The 12,146-nt window shown below is 46.8% G+C and overlaps 1 protein-coding gene across 1 annotated transcript; it reads left to right on the top strand.

Moving 5' to 3' along the window:
• Window positions 1-33: 33 nt before the first annotated feature.
• On the top strand, window positions 34-659 carry LOC106149791 (translation initiation factor IF-2-like; the record flags this gene model as incomplete). The annotated part of the gene is given in 1 exon segment (XM_013519953.1): window positions 34-659. A coding segment is annotated over 1 exon segment (460 nt), but the record flags the coding sequence as incomplete, so codon positions are not given.
• Between the last annotated feature and the right edge of the window lie 11,487 nt (window positions 660-12,146).

Genomic DNA, 12,146 nt, shown 5'->3' on the forward strand with positions numbered 1-12,146 from the left:
GGCCGCCCCGCTGCTGCTGCGCTCGCTCGGGCTGCTGCTGCTGCTACTGCGGGGCTCGCAGCTGCCTTCGCCTTCGCCTTCTCCCGGCTCCGCAAAGACCACAGCGTCTCAGGCCGCGCCGCTCCCGGCGCCCCGCTCCCGGCCCGAGCCCGGCTTTGACTTACGCACTGCGCAGTCGCCGAGGGCGCGACGTCGGGCGGCGCCGCAACGCCCCCTCCGGCCTCGAGCGCCCCCGGGCGGCCGGGCGGACTCAGGACGCTGGAATCGCGCGAGACAGAACGTAGTGGGCTCCCCGCGAAAAACGGGAGCCGGGGTCACTTCCTCTTCCTCCATCTGCGGCTCACCGGCGCTCAGCTGCTTAGGCTGGCGGCTACACAGTCTTCCTGGAGCTACATACGCCCACTGTCAACGACCACTTCCTCAGCTCCTCATAAAGCTTATTTTTGCGAGAGGCCTGGAGCTGACTTTGTGCGGCCGAGTCTTTCATACTTGAGAGGCGCGCATAGCCTCATTTTGGCATCTCTTGAAGCAAAGCAAGTGTGAGGATGTTCCAGAGCAAGAGGGTTCAGCCTGGAGTTAAATCCCAGCGCCACTACTCAGGGCCCTGCGCCTGGGTTTTCTCACACATTAAAACAATATGAAATAAAACATGAGCTGGACCTGGTGGTGCATTCCTGTATCTCAGCATGCTGGGTGCCTGGGGCAAGAGGATCGCAATTCAAGTCCAGCCTAGACAATTTAGTAATTTAGAGAGACCCTTCCTTTTAAAAAAAGAAAAGAAAAAAGGAAGGGCTGAGGATAAACCTTAGAATGAAGGTCTTGGGTTCAATCCCAGTCACCCACCGCCCCAAAAGTGTTAAAATACAGTAGCACCTGCCACAGGAAGATGAACAAGATGATGTATTCCAAAGGCCTGACAAGAATCGGGTGCATAAAAATGGCGTATATGCGTTTCTTCGTTTTAAACTTACAGTTTAGCAGGATTCCTGAGTATGTCATGTGTCGTGAGGCAGTGAGCAGCGGTGTGCAGATCAGACTCAGTGTGGGAGGATTTCAGCAAGGACACGAGTTAGAGGCTATGAAATAATGCAGTTGGCTGGGGTGTAGCTCAGGGGTAGCATGCTGCCCTCACACGCATGAGGCCCTGGGTACAGTCTCCGCGCTGCAGAAGAGACAGGAGAGAAATAACCCAGGCAAAAGAAGGCAGGCAGGGGTCCAGGGTAGTAGCAGTGGAAGAGTGAAGTGGTGGATATCAGGCACACCGAAAAGGTAGAGTTGCCAAAATTTTGCTGATTTCTTTTTTTTCCACAAGAAACTTTAAGATATAATTTGGTGCTGTGGGGAGGACTTGAACAGGATCCCGACGTGAAAGGAGGAACTTGGGGTTATTTTGGGGCATGGTAAGATTGAGCTGCCCACTGGACACCCAGAGAGGAGGAAGTCGGACAGAGCAGTCTGGAGTTAGGGTAGAAGTCCCGGCTGGGGAGTCCTCAGAGTGGGTAAAACGTCAGGACTCAATGAGATCACTGAGGACACACCCAAGTACCCCAATGTCAAGAGGTCCGGAAATTAAAAGGAACAGCAAAGGGTCCTGGGAAGAAGGAGTCAAGAGAAACATCTGTTGGAGGACCAAGAACAGCTTTCAGGAAGAGGATAGGCCAGTCCTGAAAAAGGCAGCCAGTAACTAGCTCAGTAAGGTTGCTACTGTTGCCCATCGGCATTGGTGTCAGTGTCACAGAGGTAACTCGAATTTGCTAAGAGCTGTTTCAGTGGAGAGGTGAGTGGGAAACCTGACTGGAGTGGGCTGTAGAAAGAATCAGACCGAGAAAGACTTCTAGAAGGAGCGGGGCTCCAGGGAAACCACAGAGCATGTTCTGTGCTGAGGGAATGATTCACTAGCGGGAAGGTTTGGGAAAGGGGGGTATTTTCTGGAGTAGTGTCCGCTCAGATATGGGAACCAGACAGACAAATGCCAGCAATGCGTGGCCAGGCCTTGCTGAGCTTTCTGTGTCTCTGTGAAACCGGAAGCAAGGCCATTGCTTGGAGTGCAAGAGGGAGGGAGTGATGGAGGTTTGAGGAGAGAGAAGAAAGCGAGAAGGACCGGACAGCAGAGCTATTTGGGGATTTTTCCTGGCTTCATTTTGCTGGGAAGGTGCAAGCCTAGGAAGGTGGGAGATCGGTTTGTGCCAGGGCTATTTTTGTTGGACAAAGCCACACAGGCAGAGGGGAACAGGAAGGTGCGTGTATGGCAGGGTTAAGAATGTCAGAAGGTTGGAGCCAAGCCAGGGAGAACAGAGTGAGGAGGGGTGCAGCCAGGGGAGGAGAGAGACCACATAGCAGGGCGGTCGGCGGGTGCCAGGAGCGCAGGACTCTTGGGATCAGCACCACAGGGAGGGAGCACAAGGAAAGGGGGTGATAGGTGGAGAGCCAGGTGATTTGACAGGGAGAGCTGGAAGGAGCACTGTTCAGGAAGGACAGGACCTCAGCAGCCCCTCAGTCTGTACTGTACATGTAATGCGTTTGAAAGGCCGACCTCGTTTCCAGGGGCCTGGGGTGGATTCTGCCATTTCTAGCAACCTAGGAAGCACGCTGATTACCCTAACGAGTGGCATGGTGCCAAAACCTTGATAAATGCAATGAAAAGAAGACAGAAAACTCATCTTGCTTTAAAACTTTAAACACAAGCAAAATATCAGCATGTTAACAGTAAAGTTCATCCAAGCACAATTTCTCTCCAGCATAATGGAAGCTATTAGAAAAACCAGCCAGTCCCTCAGAGGAGGGGACCTTGGGGTCTTGGGGGAGGCGCAGTCTGAGCTCAGGAAGGAACCCACTGACAATAGTTGTCACTCTGCTCCTCTCTGCTAACTGCAGAAGGCTGGAAAAGAGGCGCCTGGCCCCTTGACATTTGCGAGGGAGACTAGCTAGGTGGCAAGGGATATCTAATTTTGAAATGTTGTTCACTGAGGACTTTCCCGCCACAGCGGTTTGGTTTATTTTCTTGGCTTTTGGGTTAGATGAGAGTTCTTTTTAATTGTAGTCCCCACAAAGAGGCCTTGGCTGTGTTTGCCTTCAACAAAAACAAGTCGAGGCCCAACTTCCCAAGGACACAAAGGATTCACGGAGTGGACAGCCCCATACGCAGGGCTTTGACTCCTTTGCACTTAGGGTCAGGCGGCATTCTAGGTCATCCTCTTCCCTGTGATAAGCCCACCACTGCCGAGAATCATGGCCGCACGACAGCAGACCTTTCTGGAGCAGGGAGTCATAACAAATTCTGAAAGCAAACCGGAAGGAGCCACAGCACTTGACCACTTGAACTTACCATGGAGATCTCTTTCTACACCCTTCTGTTGAGTTCTCTGGAAAACCATTTCTATAAAAATATTTCTGCCTGCTGGAAACTTCCTCTGCTGCTTCATCTTGAAACCCTCTCAAAGAGTCCCTCTGTTCTCCTGGGCTGTCCCCATGGGGCACAGGGTGCACCCCCTCAAGTGGGTATGGCCCCGTTTAAATCTTCCACCATCCCTTCCCCCCTTCTCTTTGAGGCTGGGCCCTAAGATGAAGGCGCCTCCCTGCCTTAATAGGGTCACCTGTGAAAGGACTTTGGAGCCTGACTCACGGCTCCCCTCCCACCCCACCCAGTGCCTGACTTCGCTTGGGTGACCTAAGTGCTGCTCCTCCAATCTCCTGGGTCACAGTTCCCTTGTGTTCTCTGTCCCAGTGACCTTCACTTCCACCCCAGCCCAACAGCCACTGGGCCGGCCCCACCCGGACCCTGCAGTTACCGGAACTGCTCCTCCTCTGCAATTTGAACTCCACAGCTCCCCTGTGTACCTGCTCTTCTATCCGCCCCAGGCCGCACCCTCACACTCACCAAACCTGCTCCCAATCTCATCAGAACTTTGTTTATTCAACAAATACTTATTGGGAGCAAATAATTACTGAGCGCAGTGGGAATGAGACCTTGACCAATCCATGGTCCGGGTGAGCCTGGAGTCCAGCAAAGACGCACAGGTAATCAGGTAATTAGACAGGAGTGAGACGCGCAGAACAGGACTTAGTCAGTTGAGGTTAAATGTTTAAGGCAGAATTATGTAGGTAAAAGCATGGTGAATTTGAGGCCCCACTTGGGTTATAGAGCTTGGCATTGGGGGGATCGGGAACAGGCACAGTTGGAGAGATAAGCGAAGGTCTAAGCACAAAGTCATAGCATCCGGGGACTGGAGGGATGGCAAGGGGGAGATGGGTGCCGAAACTTTCAGGTATCGATGCCTCGCTCAGATGTGTGCTTTGGATTAGAAACACCACTCTGGTCCTGGTGTGTGCTGTGGATGACAGGAGGCCAGGTTCGAGGCAGCGAGCCCAGTAGGAGGTGATTTTCCTCCTGGCAAGGGACAATGGCGGCTCGAGCTAGGGTGGTGGCAATGGCATGGGGAAAAGGGGATCAGTGAAAGGACTTGATGGACGCACATGGTGAGAGAGAAGGAGGACTCAGAAGACAGCCAGGCTTCCGACGTGAACCCCTGGCTGTTTACTCAGATGGACCCCGGGGAGGAACCCTCAGCAGCCAGTGCTGTGAGAAGGTCAGGTGGTATGGAGCCTGCAGAGTGTCTGTTGGATGTGGCAACAGGAGGACTTTGGTGACCTTGGAGAGGACCGTCTCAGGCGACCGAAGAAGCAGCCCTGCAGCTGTGAATTTAGGGTGCGAGTGGGAGATGCGGGGATGGAGACAGTGAGGTGAGGTAGCACTTTCACGTCAGGAAACGGGGAGCACAGCTGGGGGAAGCTCTCACCAGAGGGGTCTGGAGGATGGCTGAGGCTTGAGGGTGTTTCAGTGCTGCTGGGAAGAGATAGTAAAGTAAATTGAATGCCAGGTGTGGTGGCGCACACCTACAATCCCAGCACTTGGGAGGCTGAGGCAGGAGGATCGCTGTGAGTTTGAGGCCAGCCTGGGCTACAAAGTGAGTTCAAGGCCAGCCTGCAAACTATGCAGGCTGCATAGTGAAACTCGGTCTCAATAAAAAAAAAAAAAAAAAAAAATTGAAGGAGGAGTGATCCCAGATGCCTATAGCTCCCTAAGGAAGGAGGAGGCTCCACAGAAGCACAGGAGAAGAGAGTCCCTCCTTTTTTAGGTAATAGCAGAGGAAGAAGAGAACAGAGGTCAAAGGAGAGGCCGACTGAAATAGAAATGTTCTCAGGAACTGAGTTCTTAGGATTTGTTTTGTTAAGTGAAAAAGTGAAATGAACAACCAGGCTGATTGTTCCAGAATGAGAGAGAAAATGCATAGGGCAAACTGAATGGATCTAGAAAGCTATAGAAGTCTATTTATTTATTTATTTATTTATTTTTGTCTTTTTGGGACAGGGTCTTGCTATGCAGTTCAGGCTGGGCTTAAACTCACTTTGTAGCCCAGGCTGGTCTCAAACTGATCAACGATCCTCCTGCCTCAACTTCCCAAGTACTAGGATTACAGGCGTGTGCCACCACACCCGGCTAAAAGGTTCTAGAGCAGATAATTTTGTTACACTCAAATCTGGCTAGGTTTTGCCATTTATAAGATTTATAATCTTATTTATAAGATCTTTTATAAAGAGATTTAATCTTAGATATGCTAGTGAGAAACTAGACTTTCATTTCTCTCTCTGTTAAAATGAGAAATGATTGATCTTCCCTTAAAGATGTCCCCAGAATCTGTAGATGTGTCACCTTACCCGGTAAAAAGAACTTTGTAGATATCTTTTTTTTTGTTTTTAATCTTTTTGTGACAGTGTCTCACCAGGCAGTTCAGGCTGGTCTTGAACTCACTTTGTAGCCCAAACTGGCCTTGAAATTGCAATGATCCTCCTGCCTCAGCCTCCCAAATGCTGGGATTACAGGCGTGCACCACCACACCTGGCTCTGTAGATATGCTTAAATGAAGGGTGTCGAGGTGGGCAGATTACCCGTCATCCTCAGGTGGGCTCCATGAAATCTTAAGTTTGTTTTTAGGAGGGAGGCTGGAGGGCCGGATGAGAAAACTGATGTGAAAAGGGAAGCAGAGACAGGGAGATACTACTTTGCTGCTGGCTTTGAGACAGAGGAAGGGGATGAAAGGAGCTGGCAACTGGGAAAAGCAAGGAAACGTGTTCTCTCCAGAACGAACCAATCTTGCTGATGCTGAATGTTGTTGCAGTGGGGCTAAGGTCGGACTTCCTTTCTCTAGAAGTATAAGATAATAAACTTGTGCTGTTTTAAGATACTCAGTGTACGGCTGTGGGTTAGAGCAGCAGGAGGAAATGAATAAAGTTTGTGAAAGGTTATTCCTTTCTTTCTGTGTAGGTTGCCTAAAGAGCAACGATCAGAGCTGGGCATGGTGGCACACGCCTGTAGTTCTGGCTACTTAGGCAGCTAAGGCAAGAGGACTGCAAGTTCAAATCAGCCTGGGTAATATAGCAAGACCCTGTCTCAAAATAAAAATGTAAAATAAGGATGGAGATATAGTGGGAGAGTATTTGTTGTGTATGAGGCTCTGGGTTCCATATCCAGCACTTCCTGTCTACCCCCCAAAAGAAAAAAGGGCCTATGTTTTATCAGAATAATCTTGTCTGGTTTATGCTGACTTTATTTTATTTTATTTTTTTTTTGGTTTTTCTCCGGTACCAGGAACCAAACTCACGACCTTGCGCTTGCCAGGCAGGCGCTTTTGCCACTGAGCTAAATCCCCAGCCCTTATGCTGACTTTATGATGTCCTTGATAACATAAGGGAACAAAGTTTTTACACTAAGAAAAAGATTCTTCATCATGTTACCTCCTATGTTTATTTAAAATATTTTATTTTCACTGTAAGTCAAGTATTTCACAGTAGTTTATGATCCTATCCAAATGAGATGTTCACATTGCCTTATTATTATTATTTGTTATTATTATTACTTGCTTTCCCCAGGATGATTTATTTTTTGAGACAGGGTCTTGCTATGTAGTTCAGGCTGGTCTTAAAGTTACTACGTAGCCCAGGCTGGCCTCAAACTCATGGAAGTCCTCCTACCTCAGCCTCCTCAGTGCTGGGGTTACAGGTATGTACCACCAGCCCAAATTAATCTCAGATGATTTTTTTTTAAATGTTTGAGTTTTTTTTACGTGTCTTGCTATTGCCAAACTCAAATTTGCATTATTTATTTGCATATTTTTTATTTTAAAAATAAAAGGAGGAAAACATTAACAGACAACCATTTACAAAATAGCAAAAGAACAATACAAACAATACAGAGTTTCAAGCAAAGTGGTAGGAAATTAACAATGCTTGTTGTATTACATATTGATATCTTCAAAGCGGTTTCTCATGAAAACAAATAGAGACATGCAATATTGATTAATCAAGGACTCATTAGTTGTTTCTTTCAGCAAAAAATAGAAGACAGTAGATCAACTTCAAAAGATTTTTTTGCACCTAAAACTGTCTTTGAGATTTGCAGAGGGAAAACTACAAAGGATTTATCTTTTTACCTTGCAAAAAGAGAAGGGCTAGAAATAATTAGATTAATTTGATTCCCACTGTGGGGGAGTTGGCATGGGAAGAGTTGTGAAAGCAGAAGAGATACTTGGTCTTCCCCAGATTAAATTCGTATGGTAAAATGTTGTTAAATGTAGATATTTCAGGAATTATACACCTTCTGAAAAGTCCTTAGAGAGTTGTAAATGTCCTCATTGTACATGGTATGTTTCTTAATGCTGCTTTTCCTAATAATAGATGATCACAGCATAGTGTTATCATCATAATTTTAGTTACTTCTTTTTTTTTTTTTTTTTTGTACTGGGAATTGAACTCATGACCTCACGCTTGCCAGGCGGGTGCTGTGCTGCTGAGCTAAATCCCCAGCCCAATTTCAGTTATTTCTTAGAAATGGCACCTCAGTTACAACTTTAATTTGAATGTAGCATCTACTAGGTCAGCAATTTGCAATTGGGGAATTCACATCAGTTGTTTAACATATGCATATTGAGGACCGGTTCCACACTTGTGGAATCCCTGTGCTTGATGTTCTTTATATATCCTCAGTATATTCTAACAATATGATGTGTGTATTGATGGTATATTGTGTCAGTATTACAATATTTGATGTATAAAGTTTTTTTTCTCTGTATGTTACTCCATTTTGGTAAATGAGACATAGCATCTATTCTTTTGAGGTAGGGCTACTCATTATGTTCATAGGTACTTCCTCTAAAACATTTTTTAGATTGTCTATTATTTCACTTTGCATGCCAGAGAACAACCAGATTTTCTTGTCTGTCATATTGTTCTTGCTATAAACTCCCAGCAGATCTTTTACGTTTGAAAATTGTCAGTAATAGGTTAACCACTGCCATTTTACTTGGTTATTTACAGGTAGATTTTTGTCTTCTTTGGGTGCTTCCCTGACGTTCCTATAATCAGTTACAGATCACAGTGCCCATCTTCAACACAGAATAGCTGTCTTGGAGAGATGTGCTGTAGGACTATGCTTGGTGTAAGTGTCTGACAGCATTATTTAAACAACTTTGAGATCATACAAGAAGACTGAGTCAGAATTTCTAGAACTCTAATTAAGGCTGATGCATTCACAGGACAATTAACCCTAAATCCAGTGGAATAAGAATTAATTACCTAAGATTTAATAAACTGATGCAAGATGATGGTGGGTTTTGTTTGGCATTCTGTTGATGTATTTTAATACATATTCTCTGGATATATGTTAGGCATCCCCTGCTCCTTTCTCTTAAACAATCCATAACTCATAACAATTTGGTATACAGTGATAAAATACGTGTGACTATCTTTTTTCCCTCCTTGACCTCTCCACAATGTGGAAGCTTTCACTGAACATTCTCATTTTATGGCAATATAATATTTGACTAGTTTCAATGAGAATCTGTCTTCCTGGTTAGTAGGACATAATTGGAAACATTGGCTGTGTGCCTATCTACCTGGAATACCATATTTGTGAATGATGATCATTTAATCAGAAATGACCAGACACTCGTAAGGGACTAGGGTTGACTTCATGCTTATAGCTCCCTTGGAAAAACCAGCCTGACACCTGGCTTACTGAGCTCCTAGCCTTACACCTGAACATGGGCAGTCAATTGTGGCAAACTCAGGAACTTTAGAATATTTGGGGGACTCAAGATGAGAAGGATTTGTTCAAATTTATAAGTTCTAAAAGTGAAGTTGATGTCCAGTTCTTGGCTTAACTTCCTAGCCTCAAAAGGCTTTAAAAAATCTGATTTGAGATTCTTTATCAAATCTTCCAGCAAAACTAAGAAAGCCTATGATAAATTACCATTCTTGCTGATTCTATGGAAATAGAGACCCAATCTAAAAAGACCAGCCTTCTTTTGCAATCAAGAAAAGTCTTTCTTTTAGGCTATCTTTGTAAAAAGATGAATGACTAAAAAGAGAAGTTTTCGTGTTTCTGTGAATAGCACATCCTTCCTGATTATCAGACACCAGCCCTGTTCATTGCCTTTGAATTTTCCTGTACCTCTCTACACACTGCTAGAGCTAATGACTGTGCCAACTCTGTCTTGTCTGATGAGATTTAATTGACCTCCTTCTCCCACTCTTTGTGGAAGGACCAGTTTGCATACTTATCTTTAAGCTAGCCTGGGTCCTGCGGCTTTGCCCAAATGGTTAGTCCATCCCAAGTTTCCAACCCTTCCAGTTTTCCTCGGTGTCTCACCACAAGCCCCCAAACTAACTTTCTACCCTCTTGCCTGAATCAGTATCACCCAAAATTAAAAGCTGAGTGCCTAGATCCCTAGCAAAAGTCTAGATGGCCTTGCAAGTGGCCTTGTCTCCTACAATCTGGGAACTTCTGCAAGCTGAAGCTCTATACATTGGCATAGATCTTGACGAGCTCATCACCCCAGCAGGCTGTGGATGGGTGGGGACTCTCCCTGCGTGAGCCTCTCTCTGCTGAGGGAGTGCAGCAGAATGCTCAGGTCACGCATGCCCTTATATGAGAGGTAGCCTAGACTATAGGCAATATCACTGAGAGCACTGACATCTTAGCTTCAAGAAACTCAAGGAGTCGTGCTGGGCATTTTTCTCCTGCTGAACTCTTGGAATTCCCTGAACTGCTAATTCTCACAGTTCGACTACTGACTCTTTACCTTAATATAACTTCTATTTTATTTTTCTCTATGGTAGGCAGCCCTGTTTTAAGGTATCGGATCTCCAGGTTCCCAAAAGAATTTACCTCTCAGCTGGGTGTGGTGGCGCACACCGGTAATCCCAGCACTTGGGAGGCTGAGTCTGAAGGATTGCTGTGAGTTCAAGGCCAGCCTGAACAGTACAGCGAAATCCCATCTCAAACAAAAACAAAAACAAAAACAAATACAAAAACAAAAACAAAAGAACTCACTCTGCAGCAGATGACCCAGCTGGTTTTATAGGAGCAACACCAACAAGAATTATGGACAGACTGGTTCTTAGGCCCCGCTTCTGGCCACCAGGGACGTTTGGCTTGCTTGCAGTTGCTCAGTGATAGGTGGTATCCGTCTTCAGCAAAAGCTGGGACAGTCAGCGCTCATCTTCCTCAGAGCCCTGTGCAACCTCAGCAGCTGTGGTTAGGAAGCGCCCTCATCCTTGTATACTTCAGAAATGGTGAACCAGCTCACTACACTGGGCCATGCTGCTCTTATAATTTCTGACAGAAGACTCACTTCGGTCCTTCCTTATGGCTCCCACAGGCTCAAGGATGACTCCTTTCCATTACTTGTTTCTATAAAAACCCTGGCTCCCTTCCTTTCCTTTGAGACGCTCATCATTAGAGAGTGTTCTCCACACTGCACCAGCCTGAAACTGTCCTCTCCTTAATAATCAGGTGAATTTTGTGTGTCAGCGCCAGAGAGGGGCCTCCTTTGATGGGAGCCAAGCACATTACCCCAACTGGCCTGCTGGAGTGACAGCTTTTGCTTTTCAGTCCTCCTGTGGTTTAACCTTGTGAATAACCACCCTTTTAACATCTCAGTGGCTCAGCAAATTAGAGAAGGAAGGGGTGGCCCTATGTACCCTAGGAGACCATGCAGTTGTAGAAGGGAACTCTCCCATTCTGTCTGAAGTCTCAGATGCTTCTGAGCAAGACAGTGATAAAACACATCCAGTTTTGCCTTTACTGGAAGGAAGAAGCAATATCCAGGCAGCTGAGGTCCAGTCTGGACTGGCTTTGGGTCACAGACCAAAGCAGAGTTGGACAGCAGCAGATACTGCTTAGGTCTGGGGAACTTGCTTAGTGACTGGCATAAAGCCCAAGGGTGAGCCTGTGGGCAATTTTAAAAACTAGAAGGACAGCCGGGTGTGGTGGCGCACGCCTGTAATCCCAGCACTGGGAAGGCTGAGGCAGGAGGATCGTCGTAGGTTCAAGACCAGCCTGGGCTACAAAGTGAGCTTAAGGCCGGCCTGAACTGCATAGTGACACCCGGTCTCAAAAAGACAAAAAATAAAAATAAAATAAAGCCTAGAAGGAAGGGAAGCCCCGAAGAGGTGCTGTCCAGAGAATAAGATTGGCTGAACCATAGAAGTTTGAGGCCAGCCTGGGCTACATAGCACCGGCCAGAGGCCTGGTGGGGGAATGGGTAAAGTTAACTTGGTGCCACATTGCTGGGAGGAATAATTAGTACTGTGTACAGCCGTGGTTGGATGTCTCTGGGACTCATTAAAAAACGGAGGGGCAGAGGGACTCCTTGGCGTCCGTTCTGGACCGTACCTCCAGCCTTAGGGTGAAAGCTGAGGCTACCAGGCAGTCAGCGGAGATGGAACTCAGCCTTGATGGCCTCAAATGGGGCTCTGTTACAGGAGACGGGGTCTTAATGATGTTACCCAGAGTGCCAGCGTTTCAGGGGTCTAAGGCCATTGTAGGCTGTAGATTTTCAGGAGCTTCTGGCATCAGAAGTGGCTAAAGGACCCTTCTGGATTTCCCCGAGTCTCAACGTGACTGGAGTGTGTCCTGCCAAGGACCTGGAATCTGGGTCTTTCTGGATCGAGACCGTGACAGAATCTATCAAACGGAAGCTTGATTTGGTTCAGGCTGAGAAGCCACGTGTCCAGTCCCAGTGTCAGCCTGGCTTCTGCAAACCCAGGTGCCTCCAGCTGTATCCATTCCACACCCATTGCCCGTTCTG

This window comes from Chinchilla lanigera, unplaced genomic scaffold (genome assembly GCF_000276665.1).
Source record: "Chinchilla lanigera isolate Chin_1 unplaced genomic scaffold, ChiLan1.0 scaffold00052, whole genome shotgun sequence".
Lineage (NCBI taxonomy): Eukaryota > Metazoa > Chordata > Mammalia > Rodentia > Chinchillidae > Chinchilla > Chinchilla lanigera.